This window comes from Colius striatus, chromosome 14 (genome assembly GCF_028858725.1).
Source record: "Colius striatus isolate bColStr4 chromosome 14, bColStr4.1.hap1, whole genome shotgun sequence".
NCBI classification, from domain to species: Eukaryota; Metazoa; Chordata; class Aves; order Coliiformes; family Coliidae; genus Colius; species Colius striatus.
Genome location: NC_084772.1, coordinates 2,714,249 through 2,740,785, shown reverse-complemented (window position 1 = coordinate 2,740,785; position 26,537 = coordinate 2,714,249). Strand labels below are relative to the sequence as shown.

The following is a 26,537-nucleotide window of genomic DNA, read 5'->3' as shown; positions in this document are numbered from 1 at the left end:
CTCCTGGCACTCCCTGGGAAGATTTGGTTAGAACCCAGAGCACAGCTCCTGCCACATTTGTCCCTAATATCTTCTCAGCCTCTTCCAGCATCCAGACTGTTCAGGGAAGGAGATGGAGATCCTGCTGAACAGAGTATGTCATTGAATGTGCACCAAACTGCATATACACAAGAAGGAAAAACCAAAGTAGCAAGCACAGCTCAAACACCCCCTGCTTGCACACACCTCCTTCTGCACCTATAACCTTACACTGATGTGACTTTGGTGTTCCTGTTATCCCCTGCCCTGTTTTTTCCTACATTGTTGGGGTTTTTCTCCCCAAAGGAGACTGTAAGTTTGCTGAGTGGAATCATGCTAACTGATGTTGTGCCTGGCCACCCCCCAGTTCAAGAAGGATGTAGACAAGTGAGGGCTGCCAAAATGGCCAGGGGTCTGTGGCATGTGGCCTACAAGAAGAGGTGGAGGGAGCTGGGTTTGTTTAATGTGGCAAAGAGAAGCCTAAGGGCAATCTAGCAGAGTATATTTGAAAGTAGTTAGAATGACTAGAGCCACACAGCAGGTCCAAATGATCCAAGGGGCAACAGGGAGATGCCTTGGAAGGTTCACATTAGGAAATAGGAGAGGAAAGGTGGTGAAGCCCCTGGGAAAGCTCACCAGGGAGATGGGAGATGTCCAACCTTGAAGCCTTTCAAGACTCAGGAAGACAAAGTGACAGTCAACATGACCTACCATTGGCAACAGTCCCATCTTGAGATGAATGGGATTAGAGACCTCCAAAGGTCTCTTGTGATTCTAGTGCTTCTCCTCTCTGTCCCTGGTCAGTCTTCTCATGCCCCCTCCTCCCTACACACTCTACTGCCCAGGCTCCATCCCACATGCTTAACAACATCAAGTGTGCCACAAATGGGTCAGAAAAACATGAGCTGATGAGCTCAGGATAAACTTTGGGCTGCCATTTCATCACCTTTCCTGCAGCAAGGAGGTGAATGTAGCTCTCTCTGTTACAGAGCCACTCACTGGAACTCCAGGCCTTTGAATTCTCCCCATTGCTCAAACTGGGCTGAGACTGCTCTCAGCAGTTAAATAGTTATTAGTGGGAGACTGAAAGACAGAAAACACAGTTCCATAAACTTTCCTTCCCTGGGAAACCTCAGTATAAACAGAGCTGCAAGGGCCATGCATGGGTCACCCAAGGCATGTGCTGAAGGCCCCTGCCAGAGGAGTGCCCAGCCTGCTCGTCCAGCCAGGCAAGCCTCTGGGGGAAGGTTTGTCAGGAGCAGGAGGCACTGCTGTTGTAGAAGCTCTAAACTGAATCATTCCAAGTGCAGTTTAAAGCTCTTGTTTGACATCACCTGGAAAAGAGAGTACTCCTTTTCCCCTTCCAAGCAGCCTTGTGTACACTTGCAAGCTGCCATGCCAACACCTTCCTCAGGCCAAAAATGCTTCACTCTTCCGGAGACTGGGGGCTTTTGACTCACAATTGTTTCTCTTGATCTCCTGTCAAGTCTCTCTGCTTGGCCTGCGGTGTTTTTGAAGCCTGCTGCCCAGAAGTGTCAGAGCTTCAGCTTTGGCAGGCTGTGGCAGCCACAGAATGCAGCAGGGTTACACCACAGCCTCTTGCTGTTCACATACCCCAGTACACTTGGGTCTTCTTCCACAAGCCTGACAGTGCTGCCTCATTGGGTTGTGATTCACAGATCCTTTGCTGATCCTTTAGGTGTTCCTCACCTAAGTGCACTAATTTAACCCTTGATTTGTGGGGCCATCTGGAATCCCACCCACCTTGCAGCCCTTCAGTGCCAGTCAGCTGCAAATGCAATGAACATCCCTCCCCTTCCCTCAGCTGGGATGGGCAATAAACCCCCAAACACCACTGGGCCTTTAGCAATTACTGGAGAACTACAGCCACTGCATATTCTATGTTGCTGATGGGCCACCAAGAAGTGAATGCCACTTTTAAGACAGTAAATCTGGGGAGGCACAAGATTTGGTCCCCAGGCTCCCCCACCTTTGCCTCTGGCAGAGTTTGAAGGCAGCACACAGCAGGGCCTGCCCCAGAAAGACTGGAGAAGGTTATTTTCCTAGCTTCTAAGCAAAGAAGTTTTGCTCAGCATGAAGGGCAGGTGAGGACAGAGCTCCAGCCAGTGGAGATGCATAGTTTTTGCTAGTGCCAAACCCCTTCTCCCACAGCACTTCTCACCCATCGACACAGGAGGTATCAGCTGATGCAAAGGAAACGCTGCTTGCCCAAAGCCAGGGAGAGGAGAAGGCTCCCTGCTTCCAGAAGATGAGGAAGCCCTCAAACCCTGCCTTTCCTTCACCTGCAGATGTGGGTGATTCAGCACCTCTGCCTGTTAAGGGCAGTTATGGCACTTAACTGGTTGGATTGACCCAGATTTACTGAGTGTTTAGGAGCTGCACGTGCCTGGCACACGTTCAGTACACACAGGAGGCTTCCAAAGCAAGGCTGTTGAGTGCCAACAGCCCATTCCCAAACAGAGATGGGGTTTTTTTCATGAACACTTCCATGAACCAGCTAAAGAGATTTCCAACAACAGATCCAGCTCCTTGCCCAGCCCCTCTGCCAAACACTGGAGGTACTGGGACTCCAACCAGTCTTGGAAGATGAGGATGCTGTGAAATGGTTTTGCACTCTCATCCAAGAGCCATGCCAGTTTCCCTTCACTTTGCAATATCAGCCTCTTAGGCAGAGTGGTACCTTCAGAATGCCACTGAGAAGTCCTGAAGCTTGTAAAGCCAAAAGCAAATGGGAAGAAAAAGTGGGCTAAGTGGAAAGAGCTAAGAAACTAACTCAGGCACTCCTATGAGCACCTGATATAACAGTATACACAGTCTTGAGTCATCCCAGCTGTAATGAGAAACCTTTCCTGTGCCTGAGCTACATCCATTCTCAAAACCATCAGGGTGTGAAAGAACCCCTCAGAAATGATTCTTCAGACAGGGACAAAGGCAGGAAACACACAAATACTTTCCTTGTCAGGCAGCTCGATCCTACCTTTTGTTGGCTACAGAACCAAACTCTTTGTTTCCTCACTTGAAGTGCCTGAAATGCTGGGTGAGCTGGATGTGCAGGGTGGACTGTGCTGCTGGGGGTTCATGAGCTGCAGACACCCAGCCAGGCACAGGGCTGCAGCAGCAGCCAGGCCTCCACCACGTTAACAGCAGGCATCCCTCAACAGCCACCCCCTGAACGTTCTGTCTCTCCTCTCCTTGTCCCATTTCACCCATCAACACTAATCTGCTGCATTAGTAAAAGCTCACTTTTCAGGAAAATCCATAAGAGAGTCCACTTAAAGTAACAAATGTGTTGGAAAACACAGCTGGGGTTTCTCCCTGGAGCAGCAGGAGGGCGAAGAAGCGGCTTGGAGGAAGAGCCAGGCCTAAAGCTCGTGCTCCAAAACAGGCAGCTCAGATGCACGGCTGTTGGCTTGAGCCATCTCTTCCAGCTCACAACAACTAACCTAGTTCCCTTCTGTGCACCAGCATGAAAGCTTCCCCTGCAGTCTTGTCAGGGATTTCAGGGATTAGGTGAAGAGACTGCCAAGGAAAACTCCAGCCCTCCAGCTCAGCACCATCAGAAGCTCCCCAAAACAGCTTTTGCAGCTGAAAAAGAGATCTTAACTATGTGAAATCAAAATCTTGGCTTCCTGTCTACACCACATATGCTGCTTAACTCCTACTTGTCACAGCCCAGGCCAGGAGCACACTGCAGCTGCTAGACAAGTCCTAAAAGGTCCTACATTTTGATCAGCTGAAAATCAGAGGCAGCAGATTGCTCCAAAGCCATCAACTGCCTGTCTGTAAGACAGCACTGACTACAGGCCACACAATGATTTGCAACAAGCTTACAGCCTTTCTTTGCAGAGCTCAGTTATGACTAATTGCAACCAGCTTTTAACCCATAGCAGGGGACAGCAGCTGGAACTGCAGCCTCTTCAACACCTCAAGGTCTGGTGCTGAGTCTGGGGGCTCAGATGGGAGGTTGGAAGATGCTGTCATTTTCCTCCACACATCTACAGCACCCACCTGAAACTCTGCTTTAAAAATGTTTTAAAGGTGCCAGTCAGGTGTCCCCATTCCTCTGGAATCACACTGCTGTTGTAGTTGGGTATTTCCATATGATCTTCTGGAGCCAGCTTTGGCAGACCAAGTCTAGCAAGTCCAGCTGATGAAGCTGAAGACATTCACACACACACACTCACTCACCCTGGGACTTGCTGTGATCAAATTCCCTGTGTCTCATAGCAAGGACAGATCCAGATGAGTGCTTGCATCCTGCTCAAGAGCTGTACCCCCAGCTCAAGCCCTCCTCTAGGAGCAGCTGAACTTGAAACACAGCTTTGCCCAGAAGCACAGGCTCCTGCCCTGTGGATCTCCAACAAAGAGGAGGAGAGGACAGCTGCTATATTTAGAAAGCAAAGGAATGAAATCAGCCACAGGTAAGAGAGGAAGCTGCCTAGCTCAGGTTTAGGGAACTGTAAAGGAGTCAAAGACATCAATGATAGCCAATGGTTCAAACCCCTTCTGCTAATAATGTGCATTTGGCACACAGGCAGGTTTTTCTCCCCTACCAATGTCCCTTTATCCCCATGTCCCTAATTCTGCTGAAATACTCTTCTGCCATTAACAGGATTTTACAGGGTCCAGAGATGCAGGAATGAAAAGATAATACATGAAATCACAGCACTATTGTAAGTCCTTTTCCCTCAGATGTGGCTCCTGCCTTCCTCCATCCTTACAATAACGAGGTGCCATATGCTGTGCACCACATCCCCAAACCTTACCCCAAAATGCTCAGCTGCTGCCCTTCACCCTGCCTTGAACCCACAGGTGCTACTGCTATGAACAGCCCCAGGGACAAGGGGTTGTGAATGAAATTACTGGCAACAACCATGCTCCTCTTCTCCCTGGTGCTCCATCCCCTCCTTACTTTGTTTCTAGGGGCTCCAAGGTCAGGCAGGGTTTCCACCCTGGGTCCCTTGACACTGCAGAAAAAAATCCAAGCCTTACAGAGCAAACAAGCAACTACAACCGAGCACGTGGGGTTTCCACCTCCCTGTTTCAACAGATGCTTCCAATAGCAGAAACCACTAACCCAAACTAAGGGAAAGGGCAGGAAACTCACCTGCCATGAGCCCCTGACTCAGCAAAGTCACTGGCTTGATGACACACACTGTTCTGTGAAACATAAACCCTGAACAGCTTGTTACAGCTGTGTAGAAATGAAAGATGCATGCAGAGAAACATCACCCCTCTCTTTCCTTCCCCTGGGATCTGGATTTATCTCCACTGAAGCATGGAGTGAAAAGGCAAAAGGAAGGATTTTGTGCTTGTGACCCCCAAGAAGCAGCCAAAGCCAAAGGGGATTTGAGTTTTAAATGCACATATTGGTTTCAAAGCCCCTTTACTGGAAAAGGTGTCTCTCTACATGTAAATCCAGTGTTTTCCCCACACAGCACATCAAGTCCTGCAGGAGTGTGGTCACTGGTACATGCAGGAGGCTGGAGGATTTTCCAGGAGCTTATGGTGTTCCAGAGAGCCAAAGATCCCCACTCCTGCAGTGGGAGAGATCCAGACAAACACTTCAGCTCTCAGCCACGTACAGAGTGACACCAACCCCCTCACCCTCACACCCACAAAGCTGCTGCATTGAAAGAAAAGGGTGAGCAGGAGCTGAGAGAAGTACATTTATAGCCTGGCCCTGCTGCTTTGTGCCACGCTCACAGAAGCACACTTTCATCCTGTTCAAGTGTTCCAGCTCTTCAAAGCAGAGCACAGTGCCCTTTTCAGCAGAGACACATCTGACTGCCTCTCACCACCACTCCTGTTGCTCTACTTAAAAACCCTCAGTGCCTTGTCACAGCTGTATGAAATGCAAAAGCACATTCCTCTGTAAATTGAGGGGTTTTTTCCCCCTTTTTCCAGGCAGAGGGGCTCAGTAACTCATGTAAAAAACAATTCTTCCTTACATGGGGGGAAAACAAGAAGGTCTGATCTCTCTAGCAAGAGGACTGTTGTAAAAAGCTTCTCCCACCTAATGTGGCTCACAGGAAAACAACACAGCAGCTGCTCTAAGTGAAAAACTCCCCCAAGAAGGCTAAAATGTGGTCCCAGAGACTCACATCATCACAGAAGTACTGCAAATGTGGTTTCAAAGCCTGTCTCCTCCAGCTGCCCCAGCCCTCTTTGCTTTGTTATGATGTTACCACAGCTTAGAATGCTCAGGCTCCAGGGAGAGGATTCAAAAAGGGGCCACTCTGCTGGTTTGAAGTGTCTGGCGTGAAGATCAGAGGCCAAGGTGATGGCCATGTCTTGCAAAAGCCTCTAATGGGTCTAAAGAGCAAGTGGCACAGCCAGGGAGGGCAACAGCTTCCATCAGCATGGCTGGTCAGGGTCCCCATGAGCGAGGGGTCCCGCTGCCCACAGACCCTTCCAGGCACTGAGCCAACAACTTCCAGGAGACTCAGGTGGCTTTGCAAGGAGCTCCTCTCAGAGCAAGGGCAGCACAGGACACTGTGCAGAGGGAAAGCTTTGATAAATGGGAGGCACATACCAGCTTTCCTGGCCTCTTACAGGTATGTGACTATCTCCTGTGTTAAAAGATAGGGGCAGGAGGAGCATCAGGGGGCAGTGGCAGGGGGCAGTGGCAGGGGGCAGTGGCAGGGGGCAGTGGCAGGGGGCAGTGGCAGGGGGCAGTGCTGCCTCTCTGATCCTGGCAGTGTTTTAAATCAGCTTTGAAAGTTTTGCAGAAGACCCAAGCTCAGGGAAGCCAGGCTGCCTCACTGCCCATCTTAACCAGGACATGTACTAGGAGGAAGGCACCAGAGGAAGAGTTGCTACCTTATAATCAACTTAATTAGCACATTCATGGAATCACAGGGTGGTTTAGGTTGGAAAGGGCCTCAAAGCTCATCTCATTCCAACCTCCTGCCATGGATAGGGGCACCTTCCACCAGCCCAGGGTGCTCACAGCCCCATCCAACCTGCCCTTGGGCACTGCCAGGGATGGGGCAGCCACAGCCTCCCTAGGCAGCCTGTGCCAGGGCCTCAGCACCCTTCCAGCAAACAACTTCTTCCTTACATCTCACCTAAATCTCCCCTCTCTCAACTTAAAGACATTTTCCCTTGTCATATCATTCCATGCCCTTGTAAAACATCCCTCTCTGGGTTTCTGGTCAGGCTCTTTAGGGCCTGGAGGCTGCTCTAAGGTCTCCCTGGAACTTTCTCTTCTCCAGTCTGAATCACCTCAGCTCTCTCACAGCCTGACACATATCACAAAGCTTTGTGTAATAACAAAGTCACAGTCATGAGCTGCAGGAAAAAAGAGTTTGTGGGTTGCTTTGGGTTTTCTTTTCAGTTACACAGGCATTCCAGGACTGGGAACCACATTTGCTTATCCTGGGGAGCTGCTATATGTGTCAGGGACAGTGTCACAGGCTGCAGCACTCCCTGGCAGCGTTACCAGCCTGGCTAACAAGTAGCCACAGACCTGAGCTGCAAAGAAGCCCAGGTAGGAAGCACAGGTGACCCAAATACAGGGATGGAGAGAAGAGGAAATCAGGGTGGCCATGGCAAAGGGAACAAGCCATGCAAAAACATGTGCAGCAGAGATCTGCCTGTGTGAGAATGAAGGAAGAATGCATTTAGGTTCAGACTTCAAATGAGAGCCTGGCTGAAAGATCTGCTGCTGACACACAGAGAAAAGGCCACATTTTAAATGCAGGATGAACAAGCCTTCAAAACTGCTTTGGTGAAGAGCCACAAAAGCCCTTGTGAGGGATGTTTCTAACCATGCCTTTATGTGAAAGGCATTCATGCTTTGAAGCTACAGAAGGGTTGATATTGCTCATGAAGTCAGTGGGGAAAGGCACCAAACGCTCACAGGATCACAAGGAAGCACTAAAGCCTTACACATGGGGCTTCAGCAGCCATCCCCTGTCACCCTTCCACCTCTGACAGTAGAAGCAACAGGGAAGACAGCATCTTGGGATGTGGGAGTGCAAGGAGAGCATGCAAGCAGAACTCTAAGCAGCCACACTAACTAGCAAGGGGAGCAAACAAAGAATGAAGCTGTCACACCAGGGAGCCAGCCAGGTAAGATCAGGGAGGCTGTGGAGGATCCTTCCTTGGAGGGCTTCAAGACCCAGCTGGACACATTCCTGTCTGACCTGATCTAGGTGGGAGCTGCTTCTGCAAGGGGTTTGGACTGGGTGATCTCTAAAGGTCCCTTCCAACCCCACCATGCTGTGATTCTATGACTAGATGAGCTCTGTGTTCACACTTCCAACCTGAATGAGTCACCAGACAGAGAAGGGCAGAGTCACCAGCAGAATGCAACTCACACCACACTTTCCTTTATAGATGTATCATGCCAGCCTCATTCCTCCCAAGGAGAAAAACCAGAGCACCCAAACATTTCAGCAGGAGAAGAGGAAGTTAAACTAACTTATGCACTTTGTTATTACCCCTTAGTCTGGACACATTGCTTTTTCACCTGCCTACAGGGGAACTCCAGCCCTGCATGGTGATTAGAGAGCCCAAGGATATTTCCATTTACTAGGAAATGCTTTACTCTCCTCACTTGTTACATGCTTAGCCTTTCCCAAGGAGTGCAAGGCAAATGAGCCCGTGGGAGTTGATAAGCCTTGGCATTGATTTCTGACTGTCAGGCTCGGGGGAAGTAATGCTGCCTCCCAAGCACGAGCCAAAACCACAGCAGATGTGCAGTACCTGCTCCACCAGTGTCTGATGGGACCCTCAACATACCCAGCATGGAGGCAGGGGTCCCAAATGCTGCACACACCACCTCACAGCACTGTCTGCTCTGCAGGCTGCCTCTCACTCAGCTCAATAACTCATGGGAGCGGAGGCAGCTCGCAGCTGAGGGATGAAATGAGAGAGGATTTGAAACCTCTAACAGAACTGAGGGTTATTGCATCGAAGAGTCAGCCCAATGTGGTGTCTCCAGCAGCAGATACAGAGGGAGAGCCCAGGAAAACAGTCCCTTTTGCAATTAACAGTCATACTTTGTACTCTCAAGCCCCAAAAATGTGTGGCTTAGGGATCTCTTTAGCCACACTTGGGACTTTTTAACATCATTTACTCCATTGACTTCTGTTCCTCAAACTTCTCCAGTTGCTCCTTGAACTCAGGCAAACTAAGGTCCACAGCCCTTGTTTTCCCCAGCTGAAGGACTCTGTCACCAGCAACCTTGCCCTGATGGCATTTGGGCAGAGGGAGCAGATCCTTCCAGCATCACTGGCTCTTTGCTTCCCTGTGCAACTAAGCACCTGTCCAGCTTTGTGCTTCACCTTCAGAAAACTGCTGACCTGTGCCAATTACAGCTGCACAGGTCCTTAAAGGGCCTTTGGTGAGGAAACTTATTCACCAGCACTGGAAAACCTCAGCCCCACAAAAGCAGAGCAGCTCTCCACACGGTCCTTTGCAGAGCTCCTGCTGACTTGCAGTGCCCAGCTTCCTTCATAGATCAAACCCACGTCCCTCCTCACAGCCCATTTACCAGTGCAGCCACCAGTGTCATTATGTAGAAGGAGCTTTTTGGTTTTCAAGTGATTAAGAGGTGTTCCACACCACCCTCACCCACAGGGAAAATGCCACCAAGAGCTGATCCTGGTTTATCAACAGGAAAACAGGCTCAAAGGGGGAATGACTTGCCCAGATGCAGTATCAGAACCAGAACAACCCACACACCCTAGCTCAGTTTCCCTGGTTTAACCATAACGTCTCTCATCTTCCACTTCTTCCAGCAAGTTTCCCAGGTGTGTAAAGCAACATGAAAGCCTTGGTATTGAATGGAAGCACAAGCTTTGAAGCAGAACCAGAGCAAGCCTGTCCTAGGATAAAGACAGTCTGCTATTTATTTCTGCACTTTCAAAGGCAGCTGTGAATGGAATTCCAGCTTTATTCCTCAGACAACTTTCTAAGCTACAAAGAGACCCCCAGAAATCAGTTCTAACCCCAAGATTTCAATTAAAATATTGTCAAATCTTCCTTTTTTTCAGTGACTTCTAACAGAGCAAGTAAAGGAGAATGGCTTTGTGGCCAGCTACATCAATAGCCCACGGAACCCTTACTCTGATGCTCAGACAGAAAGCATGCCAAGTGACAAAGGCAGCTTTTCTCCCTTCCTCACCTTTTCCATTACTCCAAGCAGTTCAGAAAGTACAGAAGGGGATACAAGAGAGTCAGAGCAGTGATGTCAGCAGCACCTGAATAACCTATTGTGGGAGACCTGTCCTATTGATGTGCTAACAGCCTCTTCAGCCAGATCTCACACTCCAGGAGCTGGGAAGAGGGCTCCAGGCAGAAAGCAATTACATTAGCTGGGCATGAGCTCACTTGTTTTTCAAGAAGATGGAGTTACTTCTCAGGTCAGCATGCATCTTGGCTTTTATTCCTCTCTCAAGGCAGTTTTGTCCTCTCTGACCATGTTTTGAAGCCAAGACCTTTCAGGAAGGGGGACTGGGAGACACGCTGTGGCAACACAGTTAGGGACACAGCTTGTCTGAGTCACACAGCTCAAGCTGTCAGCTCCAGGCACCTCACTTCACAGGCTTCTTTCAACATTGCCATTTCACATCTTGCAAGTTCAGGTTATGGAGAAGAAAAGCGATTCCCATGAAACCCCTGCCCCTGAGACAGGCACTTTCTGCACCGTGGCCCAGCATTTGGCTCACTCATGTTCCCAGTGAGCCAGGGCTTAGTGCTCCTGCCCCCTCCCTGAGTCTTCCCACTTCTCCCAGCATAACACAGAAACAGAGCAGCAATCTCCTGTGAACACCAGAGGCTTGGGAGCATGTACAAGTCCAGAAGATGTCTTCAAGAAAGCTGGCAGGGCTGTGGCTAGCATGCCAGGCACCTCGACATCTCTGCATCACTTGGGTTCCACCCACAGTTTATTCACAGAGACACTGCATCTCTTGCCAATACCTGGTGACAGTCATCATCTGTAATCTACAGGCAGAGGCTTAATTACACCAGTAAATTAAAGTGTCTATTTTCCCTGGCTCTGGAGGAACAGAAAGCACCTGGGTAAGACAGACAGGCTACTGACTGACACATACCTGCCTTCCAAGCAGTAAAACATCTACAGCTGTCCAAATCTACCACTCTTAGCATACACAGTATCTGTTACAGCCTCCTAGAGCATGTAATTTGTGGTGGGATAACAAGTTCCAGGTCTGTGCACTGGGGTTTGTGCCCCATGTTCTTGCTGGGGCACAAAGGCTGCTTCTGTGCCTCCAGGCACCCAGGGGCTTGAGCCCCAGTGAAGTCACAACACTGCTCAAAATAAATCAGTTCTGGCACAAGGACCAGAGGATACCAAGTTAAATTACCCCTGGGAGTGGGAGTCAACTCTCCCTGTTCTGCCCATGGCTGTAAGGGAGTTCAGCCAGAGGGTCCCCCTCAACCACTTGGCTTTTTGGAGGAAGGGCCCTGGGCTGTTTACCCATTACAGAATGCCAGGATGGTGGGGTAGGAAGGGCCCTGCAGAGCTCATCCAGCCCCAGCCCCTGCTCAAGCAGCTTCCCCTGGCTCAGGGGGCACAGGAACGTGTCCAGCTGGGGTTGGAAACCTCCTGAGAAGGAGCCTCCACACCCTCCCTGGGCAGCCTGGGCCAGGGCTCCCTCACCTCAGCACCAAAGGACTTTCTCCTCCTGTGCCACTGGAACTGTTTGTGTTCCAGCCTGTGCCCATTACCTCTTGAACTGTCCCTGGCCACCACATGACAAAGACACAAGTCACTAACTCCTAATACCAACTGGCTGTTGATCATGAGCACCAAGATGATGTTTAGAAACGTTTAACCCCAAAGTGTTTCTTCTGGTGGGCAAGCACCACCTCCAGAGCCCACCACAGACAACTCAGACTGCCCATCTTCCCACAGGAAGAGCTCCTGGTTGTCCACACCAAAGACCAGCCCATTTGTCACACATCATTTCTCCTTGTATCATGCCTTGGCTTTGGTTTTAATCTCAGAAGCTCAGCATCACCTGCAGGTGTCACACCTGGATCCCACCACTTGCTTCTAAGACTCCAGAATGACCACACTTCACAATAAGAGGCAGGACCTGTCCTGGATAGCATGCTAACCTCAAACCAGCTGCAAAAAGGTAAAATAGCAAGTGACAAAGTGGAGTGACAGCCACATAATCCAATGCCACTACACACAAGCTCATGAATTGAAGGCTGGAGACACCAGAGGGAACACATCACATTGTGTAGACACCATGACATCCCCAAAACCAGCTACTAACATTCAGGAAACCTCTTGGGAGCCACAGTGAACCACTCTCTACATAATCAGCCAAAGGCTCAAAGAAACAAATATAGTAACAGAAACCCCCCAGGCAGAGGGTGACCAGAGAGACCTTTCTATGATATGACACAAAGGCCCAGTGCTCACGTACCATCACCTCATCCTCCAGCCTAGAGAAGGGTAACAGCCAAAAGCAGATCCCTGGAGTGCACTGAACAGAGATGGGTCTTCAGCCTCAAAAAAGGCAGGACTGTAAAGCAGGGTAAGGATAACTGACAGGTGGACATGGAGAAGTGTCTCACTAGTTGATCAAGTAACAGGGACCAAGGAGACACGTGTACAGAAACATCAGTGAAACGAGCAGATGCAAATGGAAACACAGATGTGAGTTTTTCCATCAACTATGGAACTCAGGATCACAGAGTACTTGAGAGGTGAAGAATAAAAGCAGGTCCACAAAGGGAAAAAGCAAACTCAGAGTCAACAGCTTCCCTGACCTTCTGGCACCTTGAGGCAAGGGGCCAACACAGAACTAGGGAGGCAAAATGAAATGGAGAACTTCCACCAAAACAACCCAGCGCTGCTCCTTCAAAAGAAAGGAACTGGAAAGGCAGAAGAATGAAGGCCCAAACAAACACAATGGAATGGAGCTAAAAAGGCTCAAGGAGAGGACCAACATCCAGGCTGAGCCAAAGCAGCCCCCACTGCAGGGCTGCAGGCACTTGAAGCACCTTCTGCTGTGCAACCACCACCACTGAAGTGGCTTCTCCACAGGGAAAACACCATTTCTAACCTGTCTGCTGCCACTGGGTGTGTGGGGACTTTGCCCTTCAGTGTGACCCTGTGGTTGTGTTCACGTCCTGCTGGTCATTAAGGCACTTTGACATTAAGGTAACCCACTTATTAAAGCTTCACAACTGGTTGCAAAAGCATGTTAAGGTTGCAAATGAACACCAGAGGCACAGGCTGCCCAGGTCAGCTGGGGCTTTGGGTTCAAGGGAGCAGCTGACAGGATACTTGAGGCAAGAAACTCTTCAAGCACTGCAGTTTGGGAAGGAACACAGACAGGGCCAGCTGTTGGGGGCTTGTGACTCATGACTGCTGTGTCTCCAGGGGCTTTGAGGAGCACTCATGGGAAGAATTAACAAGATGCACAAAGGTGTCAGACCTGGGCTCCTCCTACACAATACCCAATATTGCTCAGCTTCACCTGCAGCTTCCAGCTACAGACACAGGCTGGCCTGACAGCTTTCAAGGATAAAAGACTTACTGACACTTCTGAAAGCCCTGCAGGGAGGGATTTCCTTCTCTAAACACAAGCCTAAAGCAGCTTAATGTGTTTAAAAACTGAAAGTGTTTGACTCCTCCCAGCCATCACTGAAATGCCAACACACCCCTCACACATGAGAGCAATCATTCACTCATCCTGCTCTTCTGACAGTGGCTTCACTGTCATCTAAGAAGCATGAACCCAGTCACTCATTAACACCTTCCCAGCTTCATCTCACAAAGTCATGGCATTGAGGAATCTACTACACCCACAATCTACAGGCAGAAACACAGTTTGCCAGTGTGAGTACCCCCTGCCCCTTCTATCAGGGTGATCCTCCATGGGGTTGTGCTGATTCTTGGCAGTTGTGCTGCTGAAAGATCTCTCTGGTGACTGAGATCTCCCACCATGAACAGAAGTGTGTTAGAAGGAGTTGTGACAACTTGGCACTTGGCCATTCTGAGCAGTGATGGGACTCTGGGAGGGTTCAGGCACCCATTTCATGCCTAAATGAAAACCACAGAACCCCAGCATGGTGGGGTAGGAAGGGCCCTGCAGAGCTGCTCCAGCCCCTGCTCCAGCAGCTTCCCCTGGCTCAGGGGCACAGGAACGTGTCCAGCTGGGGTTGGAAACCTCCTGAGAAGGAGCCTCCACACCCTCCCTGGGCAGCCTGGGCCAGGGCTCCCTCACCTCAGCACCAAAGGACTTGCTCCTCCTGGGCCAGGGGAACTGTTTGTGTTGCAGCCTGTGCCCGTTACCCCTTGGCCTGTCCCTGGGCACCACAGAGCAAAGCCCATCCCCATCCTCCTGACACCCACCCTTGAGGCATTTCTCAGCATCGCTGAGGTGCCCCTGAGCTCAGGCTTCTCTTCCCCAGGCTCAACAGCCCCAGGGCTGCAGCCTTTCCTCCTCACACACATGTTCCAGCCCCTCAGCATCTTGCTGGCCCTGCACTGGCCTCTCTCCACCAGTTCCCTGTGTCTCTGGAGCTGAGGAGCCCAGATCTATCCCTTAAGGTTCCTGTTTCCACAGTCACATAAGAAAACCATCCTTCAGTCCTTGTTTTTGTCACATAGGAAGCTGAGGAGACAACGCAGACCAATGTCAGAAGTGCTCCACATCCAAGAAGCAAGCACTCTTTTGTCTGCTCTCCCCTCACCTTTCAGCAAAGGCATTTATCAGAGTCCACGTGGGTTGTATCAGAACTCAGACTAGGAACCTACACACTACACTACACTCACTGGTACAAGTTTCACCAGCAAAGCATCAAACAGCAGCTAGAAACCCACAGGCATCCCAGTTCTGGCCCCTCAGTTGCAGAAGAACAGGGAGCTGCTGGAGAGAGTTCAGTGCAGGGCCACAAAGGTGATGGAGTAGAGCCTTGTGATGAAAGACTGAGGGAGCTGGGGCTCTGCAGCTTGGAGGAGACTGAGGGGTGACCTCATTCATGTTTCCAAGTGTCAGGAGGCTGGAGCCAGGCTGTGCTCAGGGATGGCCAGTGATAGCACAAGGGGCAATGGGGACAAGCTGGAACAGAAAAGGTTCCAAAGCAACACAAGGCAGAATTTGTTCCCTGCTGAGGTGAGGGAGCACTGGCAGGGGCTGCCCAGATGGGCTGTGGAGGCTCCTTCTCTGGAGACATCCCAACCCAGCTGGATGAGTCCCTGTGTGCCCTGCTCTAGGTGGTGCTGCTCTGGCAGGGGGGTTGCACTGGACGAGCTTTCCAGGTCCCTTCCAGCCCTCGAGACAACATCTCCCCTTGCTTCAGACCCACACCTGTCTAAAGCAGCTCACCAAGCTGCACTGTCAGCACTTTTGGAGAGCCAACAGAAAACCAGGAAAGAACTTTACAAGCCAGAATCACAGACATGGGGTTTGTTTTTCAACCCCAACCACCTTACACACGGCACCCTGCGGCTGACTCACCTCTCCTGAGTAACTGTACTTGCCCTTGAGGATCTGGCGGTACAGGCGGGTCCGGTTGTCATCCTCAAAGGGCATGGTGCCACTCAGGAGGATGTAGGAGATCACCCCCAGCGCCCACATGTCCACAGAGTTGGTGTAGGGCTTTCGCACCAGGATCTCGGGCGCGATGTACTCGGGGGTGCCGCAGGTGGTTTTCATCAGGCAGTCGTCGCCTTTCTTGCGCGCGCTGGCCAGCCCAAAGTCCGTGATCATGATCTTGGAGTCGGTGCCAGGGTGGTAGTAGAGCAGGTTCTCTGGTTTCAAGTCACGGTGGGTGATGCCCAGGGTGTGCAGGTACCTGACACCATCCAGCACCATCTGCAGCACGCGCGTGGCGTCCCTCTCGGTGAAGGAGCCCTTGGCGATGATGCGGTCGAAGAGCTCGCCGCCGGTCGCCAGCTCCATCACCATGTACACACGGTCCTGGGTCTCGAAGACCTCGATGAGCTGGATGATGTTGGTGTGGCGCACGCGGCGCAGCACGCTCAGCTCCGACTCGCACACCTCCCTGCCCTCGCGGTACTTGGTCTCGATCATCTTGATGGCGTAAGGCTGCTTGGTGGCCTTGTGCTCCACGCGCACCACGCGGCTGAAGCTCCCTCTCCCGATCAGGGCTTTGATGTCGTACTTGGCCGTCACCCTGGGGTCGAACTTGGCGCGGTATTTGGCCACCCTGTTCCTGCGGGGCTCGGGCTGCTCGCCTGGGGAAGGGACGGGGTGGCCGGGGTAGGGCTGAGCCTGGCGTGGGGGAGAGGGGGAGCCGGCTTTGATGATGGCCCCGCAGTCCCCTTTGATGAAGTGCTTGTAGATGTCATCGTGGCCCAGGTAAGGTTCCACTTTCTTAACCAGGTCGAGCTGCACGTCTTTGGGGGGCTCGGGAAGCACTTTGCTTGTCCCACAGCCCATCACTGAAGGGTGTTAATTCCCTGTCAAGGCATTTTCCCAAGGCAGCAGCAGCGACAGCTGGGGCAGCTCCCACCTCTGAACCTTAGGGACAGAAAGGGAAGAAACAAAGGCACGTGGGGTTAAAGAAACACCTTGCCAAGTAACTGAGAATCCCTGAAAGGTGGGGGTGGGAAGGGCCCTGCAGAGCTGCTGCAGCCCCAGCCCCTGCTCCAGCAGCTTCCCCTCACTCAGGGGGCACAGCAACGTGTCCAGCTGCGGTTGGAAACCTCCTGAGAAGGAGCCTCCACACCCTCCCTGGGCAGCCTGGGCCAGGGCTCCCTCACCTCAGCACCGAAGCCTTTCCCCGGTGCTTCTGCAGTCCCCGGCCCGAGCTCAACCGCTGCCAGGCTCCAGCCCAAAGCCGGGGGCGGCCCCAACCCCGGCGGCTTTCACTCGGGTCCGCCCCGGCCCCGCCTCACCCCGCCCCCAGCTCCCGCCGCGACCGCCCGCCCGGGGGCTTCGAGCAGGGACCGACCCGCCGCTGCAGCCTTCTCTGCTCTGCCCCAGGCTCAACAGCCCCAGGGCTGCAGCCTTTCCTCCTCACACACAGGTTCCAGCCCCTCAGCATCTCGCTGTCCCTGCCCTGGCCTCTCTCCAGCAGTTCCCTGTGTCTCTCTCAGCACTCCCTGGTCCCTCCCCCAGAGCTGCTCTGCAGCAGGTCACCCCCAGCCTGTGCTGCTGCAGGGGGTTGTTCCTCCCCAGCTGCAGGACTCAGTTGAGTGCTTCCCCTGCAGAAAGGCAGCCCTTATTTACACACAGTAGCTTTTATCCAGCAGTTCTCCATCCTCCAAATGTTATAAAATCAGCCTGGGCTTTGACATACTCTAACACCCTGACTCAGGTCTGTTGTCTTGTTTGCCCCTGGGTAACAAGGGGCACTCCTGGCTTCCCCCACGGAGCTGGGGTTGGGGGGGTTAGTGGCACTGTGACCCCTTGCTTCAACCAGAGCCAAGGAAGGTCTTGCTCATCAGCCTTTATTCCTGCAGAACCATACAAGCTGCACTTCAGCAAGTCCTTAGGTGCTGATTCAAACAGTGTGACTGGCTGGGAGACAGAGAAACTGCCTGGTGTTCTGGCTGGTAGCCAAGCTGGTTTACATTCTCCTCTGGCTCAAAGCCCATCAACATGCTGCTGAGCCTTCAGAGCAGCCACAGTGAAAACATTAGTCTTGAAATGTAGTCAGATGCCTTACCATCACTGAGTGTGTCTCCCCTCATTCACCTTCCCTCCAAGCAACTATTCAGGACCAAGGGCAGGACAGGAAGCCTGGCTGGTCCTTCCATCAGGAGAAGCACGTGGAGAAACAAGAAGTATTTCAGAGAGACACCAGGAAGATGTTTAGACTCTCCATCCAACCTAGAAAGGAAACAAGGCTTTGGTTAAGATTCCTTTTTAAAATCAGATAGCATCAAAGTAACTTCTGGTAGAAGACCTGACAGGACAGTGAGGTTAAACACACCAGCCATGCACAAAGGTGAGCACACTGAGCTGCAAGCATGGGGAACAAAACCAGCTACACACAAAGCTCAACTGACTTTCACCAAGGGCCATCCTGTATCTGGGAGTTCACTCCAATGGAAGCACCCTGGTAAAAAATAAACAGAATGCTACCACAGAACCTAGTGGGGTAGGAATGGCCCTGCAGAGCTGCTGCAGCCCCAGCCCCTGCTCCAGCAGCTTCCCCTGGCTCAGGGGGCACAGGAACGTGTCCAGATGGGGTTTGGAAACCTCCCCAGAAGGAGCCTCCACACCCTCCCTGGGCAGCCTGGGCCAGGGCTCCCTCACCTCAGCACCAAAGGACTTGCTCCTCCTGGGCCAGGGGAACTGTTTGTGTTCCAGCCTGTGCCCGTTCCCCCTTGTGCTGTCCCTGGGCACCACAGAGCAAAGCCCATCCCCATCCTCCTGACACCCACCCTTGAGGCATTTCTCAGCATTGCTGAGGTGCCCCTGAGCTCAGGCTTCTCTTCCCCAGGCTCAACAGCCCCAGGGCTGCAGCCTTTCCTCCTCACACACATGTTCCAGCCCCTCAGCATCTTGCTGGCCCTGCACTGGCCTCTCTCCACCAGTTCCCTGTCTCTCTGAAGCTGGGGAGCCCAGATCTATCCTCAAGGTTCCTGGTTCCACAGTCTCATAAGAAAACCATCCTTCAGTCCTTGTTTTTGTCGCATAGGAAGCTGAGGAGACAACACAGGCCAATGTCAGGAGTGCTCCACATCCAGAACTGGACACAGGACTCCAGGAGTGGCCCTTTACTACAGTTAGTCCTGATAATGCCTCCCATTGAGAGCCTTCCCCAGCATTATTGGACCATAAAACATACCAAGTTATCAGAGCAATGGAATGAGAGCATCTGCCAGCTGAGTGCTCCCACATACAGAGAAGCACCCATGTAAAACAAACCCCATGAGATGGACCAAACACTGAGCTTGAAAACACCTGTAAACCCACTGGCAACATTCACTGAGCTCAGACATCAACTCCCACTATGTCAGTGGTTCTTCCTCACTCGTGGGAAGGTCTCAGTGAAGCCTACAGCCTCCCAGAGCTGCAGCTCCACAGCCAGCAACAAGAGGCCTCAGCCCCCTGCAGTGCAGCTGGAAATGCTCCTGTGCTATGAGCACCAAGAGCTCTGGAGAAGGAACTAAGGCAGGGTGAGCCCACCCTGAGCAGGAAACCACCTTGGCAGGGGCCAAGCTGCTGGGGGAGCACAGCAAGGAGGAGCTGGGGCTGCCAGCAGTGGGAAGGCACAGGGGCTGGGTTATGCCCCCACATCCACCCACCTCTCCCTGCGCTCACCCTGCAGGCTGCAGCCGTAGCTCTGCCCCACTCACAAGTGTCCTGCACCTCTGCAAAGAAACAGGGCCTGCTTCAATGCCATCCAACTAACCCACCCCAGGCCTGGCAGCTCCATCCAACGTCTCACATCCTGCGAGCTGTTTCATGCTCCGAGCTGCCGGGAGGCAATTTGGAAGGCACCGTCTCTCCCGTCCCTTAGGGAACACTCAGCCAGGAGCCTTCAGATGCCGCCCTCGCCAACAGGGCACTTCGCACCGCACCTCACCTCCCGTTTCAGCTCAGACACCCCGGTGTCCCGGTTCTGCTGCCACTCGCTGCCCGCCAGGCCCCTCGCCGGCTCCCTGGGGGCGAGCCCGGGCGCTGGGGCAGCTGTGCCGGAGCCGCTCACACCAACCGGCGTCTCCGAGACCCCGAGCGTCTGCCAAGCGCAGCGCGGCCTCGGCCGCTTCCCGCGGCTCCCGCCCGCCCGCAGCCCGGGGCTGGAGCGCTGGGGCCCGCCGCGGCCGCCCCTCCCGAGCCGCCGCGCCGCAGGGCCCACACGCCGCCGCCGAGGAGCGCGGCCGGCTCGGGGCTGGGCTGGGCTGGGCGGCTCGGCTCGGCTCGGCTCGGCTCGGCTCGGCTCGGCCCGGCCCGGCCCGGCCCGGCCCGGCCCGGCCCGGCCCGGCCCGGCGGCCCCAGCGGTGCCCGGCCCCGCACTCACCTGCGGCCGCTCCGGCCCGCGGGCGGCGCCGCCTCCTGACGCCATCACCCAGCGCCCGGCAGCGCCCGAGGGGCGGCGCCAGCGGGGCCGGGGCCGGGCGGCAGGGGGCGCTGTTCGGCCGCCCGGCGCTGTACCGCCCCCTGCCGGCGCCGCCGGGAATCCCCGTGGCACGACGCCCCGCCCCCTCCGGAGCCCCCCAGCCCCAGGGGCACCCTGAACCCATGAGCCCCCCTCAGCCCCACGGGACGCCCCAGCCCCATGGACACCCTCAGCCCCACGGGACGCCCCAGCCCCATGGGAGTCCCTCAGTCCCATGAGCCCCCCTCAGCCCCACGGGACCCCCCCAGCCCCATGGGAGTCCCTCAGCCCCATGAGCCCCCCTCAGCCCCATGAGCCCCCCTCAGCCCCACGGGACCCCCTCAGCCCCATGGACACCCTCAGTCCCATGAGCCCCCCTCAGCCCCATGAGCCCCCCTCAGCCCCACGGGACCCCCTCAGCCCCATGGACACCCTCAGTCCCATGAGCCCCCCTCAGCCCCACGGGACCCCCCAGCCCCACGGGACCCCCCAGCCCCATGGACCCCCCCAGCCCCGTGGGAGTCCCTCAGTCCCATGAGCCCCCCTCAGCCCCATGGACCTCAGGACCCTGTCAGCCTCACGGGACCCCCTCAGACCCATGAGCCCCCCTCAGCCCCACGGGACCCCCCCAGCCCCATGGACCCCCCCAGCCCCATGGACACCCTCAGTCCCATGAGCCCCCCTCAGCCCCATGGACCCCCCCAGCCCCATGGGCACCCTCAGTTCCATGAGCCCCCCTCAGCCCCACGGGATCCCCTCAGCCCCACGGGATCCCCCCAGCCCCATGAGCCCCCCTCAGCCCCACAGGACCCCCTCAGATACATGAGACCCCCTCAGACCCATGAGGCCCCCTGAGCCCCACAGGACCCCCTCAGATACATGAGACCCCCTCAATCCCACGAGCCTCCCTAAGCTCCACGGACCCTGGGACCCTCTCAGCCCCATGGACCCTCCTCAGCCTCGTATACCCCGAGACCCCCTCAGCCCTCCAGGACAGGATCAGCCCCACAGGACCCCCTCAAACCCATGAGCTCCCCTCAGCCCCGCAGGACGCTGGGACCCCCTCAGCTACACGAGATCCCCTCCATGCCATGAGCCTCCCTGAGCCCCACAGACCCCCACAGATCCCTCTCAGCCCCGTGGACCCCGGGACCTCCTCAGCTGCCTGCCTCAGCCCCTCGCCCTGCCGGCGTGTGCCCGGTGTGTGCAAGCAATAGAACAGGAGAAACGGCCTCAAGCTGCCCCAGGGGAGGTTCAGGCTGGGTGTGAGGAGGATTTCTGTGCTGCCAGGGCTGTCAGGCATTGGAAGGGGCTGCCCAGGGAGCTGCTGGAGTCATCATCCCCGGAGGGGTTTCAGAGGCAGGTGGGGGTTGCACTGAGGGCAATGGGCTGGTGGCTGATGGGCTGGGACAGAGGCTGCACCCCATGGGCTGAAAGGTCTCTGCCAGCTGAAACCACTCTGTGATTGTGTGATTCTGTGATTCCATGGCCTGAAAGCAGCTGGGTGAGGGCTGACACCCCCTCACAGGGACACCGACGGCACCTCTTACTCCAGGGAGGATACAAAGGTGCTGCTGCAGGCTCATCTCCCAGCCTGGCTGTCACCTCATTCCCCACACACTTGGGCTGGAGAAGGAGCTGTTTCCACACTCCAACCAGGATACAATGAGCTGTGATTTCCTACAGCACAGCACGAGGGCCTGAGCCACATCCACCCCATGGGGCAGTTTGGGGGAGCCCAGGGCTGCCTGGGCCATGTCCAGCCCATGGGGCAATTTGGGGGAGCCCAGGGCTGCCTGGGACACATCCAGGGCATGGGGCAGTTTGGGGGAGCCCAGGGCTGCCTGGGACACATCCAGCCCTTGGGGCAGTTTGGGGGAGCCCAGGGCTGCCTGGGACACATCCAGACCATGGAGCAGTTTGGGGGAGCCCAGGGCTGCCTGGGACACATCCAGGGAATAGGGCAGTTTGGGGGAGCCCAGGGCTGCCTGGGACACATCCAGCCCATGGGGCAGTTTGGGGGAGCCCAGGGCTGCCTGGGACACATCCAGCCCATGGGGCAGTTTGGGGGAGCCCAGGGCTGCCTGGGACGCGTCCAGCCCACGGGGCAGTTTGGGGGAGCCCAGGGCTGCCTGGGACACCTCCAGGGCATGGGGCAGTTTGGGAGAGCCCAGGGCTGCCTGGGACACATCCAGCCCATGGGGCAGTTTGGGGGAGCCCAGGGCTGCCTGGGACACATCCAGCCCATGGGGCAGTTTGGGGGAGCCCAGGGCTGCCTGGGACAGATCCAGCCCATGGGGCAGTTTGGGAGAGCCCAGGGCTGCCTGGGACACATGCAGACCATGGGGCAGTTTGGGGGAGCCCAGGGCTGCCTGGGACACATGCAGCCCATGGGGCAGTTTGGGGGAGCCCAGGGCTGCCTGGGACGCGTCCAGCCCATGGGGCAGTTTGGGAGAGCCCAGGGCTGCCTGGGACACATGCAGCCCATGGGGCAGTTTGGGGGAGCCCAGGGCTGCCCACTGTGCCAGGCCACAGCAAGGTCTGGTGCCCTTGATGTGCCATGGAAGAAAAAAGCAGGAAGCCTGGTGCTTTCCTTCCCCTGAGCTGCCCCAGGCAGGGCCAGAGCTCAAGGTTGTCCCAGCAAAGGCTGGGCAGAGGGCAGAGGGGGAGGATGTTCAATTAAAGCTGCTTAAAAAAAGAAATCCAACTTTCCATATGCCTCTCTGGAGGAAAAAGCCAGCCCCAAGCTGAGCAAGGCCAGGGCAGCAGGCTGGGGCTGAGCATGGCCCCCAGAGGTGACTCCAGCTCAGCCCTTCCCAGCAGCTGGGCCAGGGGATTTGAGGCCTTTTGGTGTTTCCTCATGGAAAGTTGGACATTTGGCCAGGCAGAAATCCCCTCCTGGGCTGGGGCAGCTGCCAGCCCTTCAACACTGTGTCCTCTGGGCTCCTCTGCCCCGGGGCCCTGTGGTGGGGCTGGAGACAGCTCTGCCTGGCCAGGCTGGTGCCTGGCTCTGCTCCTTCCTGGGGACACCAGCATGATGCCACTGTGCCCTTCCTTTTTACCTGGCTCATTGCACCAGTGCAGGCACAGCAAGATGCTGAGGGGCTGGGATATGTGTGTGAGAAGGAAAGGCTGCAGCCCTGGGGCTGTTGAGCCTGGGGAAGAGAAGCCTGAGCTCAGGGGCACCTCAGCAGTGCTGAGAAATGCCTCAAGGGTGGGTGTCAGGAGGATGGGGATGGGCTTTGCTCTGTGGTGCCCAGGGACAGGACAAGGGGTGATGGACATGAGCCAGAACACAAACAGTTCCACTTAAACACAAGGAGCAAGTCCTTTGGTGCTGAGGTGAGGGAGCCCTAGCCCAGGCTGCCCAGGGAGGGTGTGGAGGCTCCTTCTCAGGAGGTTTCCAACCGCAGCTGGACACGTTCCTGTGCCCCCTGAGCCAGGGGAAGCTGCTGGAGCAGGGGCTGGGGCTGCAGCAGCTCTGCAGAGCCCTGTTCACCCTCCCATGCTGGGGATCTGTGTGGCTCTGTATTTCAGAGGAAGGGAGCTGTGGCCCATGGTGGAGGCAGAGGGTAGCCCTCGCCTCGCTGTGCCACGTGTGCCATGGCATCACACAGCTGCCCAGAATAGTGTCACCATCTGGTTCCAGCTGCCCAGGGACGTGGGGCCTCCCCAGCCCCTTCTGCCATGGCAGAAAGTGAATTCAAACACCAGCTCATCCCAACTCAGCCTCCTTCATCCCCTTTGCTTTTGCTTCTTTGAATCACCCAGGTTTGTCTCTTTGAGGAGAGCAAGGGGGATCATGTCTGCAGAGCGTTTAATCTTCTACCCAAAGAATAGCAGAGAGCAAATTAGGGATCTATTCCAATTAATTTGCCTTGATGGGCAAAATCTGGAGAGCAGCCATATCTGGGAATTAAGAACAAAAGCAGGGAGTGCAAAGTAGGTCGCTGGAGTTTCGTAACTGGAGGGATGGGTTTCCACAGCACATCCACGCCCAGAGGCCACTGCTCCATGGCCAGTGACCATGGGCTGGGCCTGGACAGCGGCCCCCAGACCCTGGGAAGCAGCTCCAAGACCCCAGGCAGTGTGTGGGGAGTTGGCTGCTGTGTTCTGGGGGCAGAAACAGGGATGTTGGCCCTTCCCACGCTGTCCCAAACCTTCCTGTCCTGAACCCTGCAGAAGGATGGATGCTGGGTGCTTGTCCTGCTTGTGGAGCAGCTGGGGGGTGACATGCCCATCCTCATTGTCCCACTGTCACCCCCAGCCCAGGGCCCTGAGAGGACTGAGAGTGGGTCACAACAGGAACTTGTCCAGGGGGGTTTTGGATGTCTCCAGAGAAGGAGAGGTGGCCCTGCTCTGGCAGGGAGGTTGGTCTGCATGATCTTTCAAGGTCCCTTAAGCTCCTGTGACTGTGTGCTGTGGTGACAGTGGGCTTTGGGCAGCCTTCTGCTACAGCCCTGTGACCCACAGACCCATCCTGGCCCAGCAGCCCAGAGCCCTCAGCGCCCGCTCCCCAGAGCCCTCAGCGCCCACGTGCCGTACGGTGCCACCTGCTGGTGTCACCTCTGGGGTGTGGGACACAGCCAAGGGTGTGGGACACACGGTGACAACCAGTGACTGCAGGACACGTGGTGACATGGCTAAAGCTGTGGGACACGTGTGGGGACATCTCCAGGGTACAGGATGAGTGCACTCACTGCGTCTGTCTGCGCTCAGCACCCGACCCCCAGCATGTTGGTGGGTGTCTGGGGGCTTCCCAAGCGCCCCCGAGCTCCTGGCTGGACTGAAGCAGATGGTTTGGTGCACTCCAGTGTCATTGTCACCTCGTGGCACCTCTGGCCACCCTTCCTCAGGGTGTCCTGGGAACAGCCCCTGCTCCAGCCCAGCGGAGGTGTCAGGCACATCACTGCGGGTGCCTGCCCGGCCTTTATCCTCTTAGGCCCCCTGTGAGGATCCAGCACTAATTCAGCCTTAAACACAGGATTGTCAGGAGCTGGGGAGGAGAGAAGCAGCAGATTATCCCTCTGGGACGGCGTTAACCACGGGGAGGAGCAGCAGCTGCCGCCCCAGAGCAGCCCACGGCCCGTGCGGGGCCTGGCCGCCGGCTCAGAGCCATCCCTCATGGCTCCTGTCCCCTCCTGCATGGCTCCTGTCCCTCCTGCATGGCTCCTGTCCCCTCAACAGCAGCTCCAGGCCCACTGAAGAAATGAACAGCACAAAATCAATCCAGGGTCCCTGTGTAGAGACAAGGGGCCAGCAGTGAGTGCTCAGCCCCCAGGAAGCGCCGCAGCCTGCGGGTCCCGGCCCAGGGGGGCAGCAGGGGAACGGGGCTGTCGGGGGCATGTCCCAGAGGTCAGGGTCACACCTCCCAGGAAGCTGTTTTGTGGTGAAACAAGCAATATTTTTCCCTGGCTCGATGAAGACAGTGATAACTGAGCTTCTCACACGCTGAGCACGGGTCAGTGTGCAAAGGCTGCCCCAGAGAGAGACCCGCAGCGTGCCTGGGCTCGGCTGTGGGACGTTTGTCACCCCAGCAATCAGAGAACCTGCGCCAGGGCCGTGCCAGGGAGGAGCCACAGGGCTGAGGGAGCCCATTTGCAGCTTTAATGGCCCTTCAGGTGGCAGGTGGGGGCACATGAAGGGTGAGGAGGTCTCCTCACCAACCCACACCCAGGGAACTGCTTTGCTGTGGTGGGGTTTAGCATGCTAAGGGAGAAAAGTATCTGAGCTTTGCAGTGTAACAGCAACAGGGGTTGGGAGTAACAGTGGCTTCCACTTCAGGCACAAGTGTAATCGAGTTAAACTCCAGCATGTCACCTTGTCAACCCCAGCAAGTCCCACTTGGACCTGGATGAGAGCTTCAGTTCCCTGCCTTTGTCACCATCTGTATCACCTCAGCTGAAAAAGACCTTCTCTCTTCCCCACAAACCTCAGCTTTTTGTCATCTACATCACCTCAGCTACAAAACCCCATCTCCCTTCCCCACAAACCCCAGTTTCCTTCCTGACCATCAATGGGACTGCATAGAGCAGGAGCAAAGTAAAAGGGCTGGAAAAGAGGAATTCTTTCAGGAACTTGCCTGCTGGTGCTGGAGTTGCCCATCAGAGGACAAGCTGGCAGCTGCTGGAGAGAGAAAACAAAGAGGAACACATGTGCTGGGGGTTCCCAAGGTGCTCTTTAACATTAAGAACCCACTTGACCCATCTCTAAAGGGAACATCCTTTATGCCTGGCCCTGAAAAGCAGCTGCTAGGGAACAGCCAAGGCTGGGAATCCCTGGGACAGCCCTGCCTGGAGCTGTGCTGGTCCCAGGGGCTGTGGGTGATGCACCAGGAGGGGTGAGACAGGGCCACGGAGCCCCCCCAGTGACCCTGTCCAGGAGGAGCAGGGGGAAACATCACCCGGAGCGAATGCGGAGCCAACCCGGAGCGAATGCGGAGCCAAGCCGGAGCCGCGGCAGGACGCGGCACAGAGACGGGA

The 26,537-nt window shown here is 55.3% G+C and overlaps 1 protein-coding gene across 6 annotated transcripts in view; it reads right to left on the bottom strand.

The window, feature by feature from the left end:
- Positions 1-20,019, bottom strand: part of PSKH1 (protein serine kinase H1) — a 34,065-nt gene extending 14,046 nt beyond the window's left edge. For 2 of the 6 annotated variants that reach the window (XR_009819722.1, XM_062007266.1), the window contains exons 1-3: positions 19,373-19,754; positions 17,674-17,837; positions 15,498-16,523 (exon numbers count right to left, since the gene is read on the bottom strand). Coding sequence is in view for 5 of the 6 variants with exons in the window: in XM_062007266.1 (XP_061863250.1) it covers positions 15,498-16,442 (945 nt within the window). In the remaining variant the exon portion in view is untranslated. Of the gene's footprint in view, positions 1-15,497; positions 16,524-17,673; positions 17,838-19,277; positions 19,304-19,368; positions 19,755-19,977 lie in introns of those variants that run through there. The other 4 variants (XM_062007269.1, XM_062007267.1, XM_062007268.1 and 1 more) reach the window with 4 other exon arrangements.
- Positions 20,020-26,537: the final 6,518 nt, after the last annotated feature.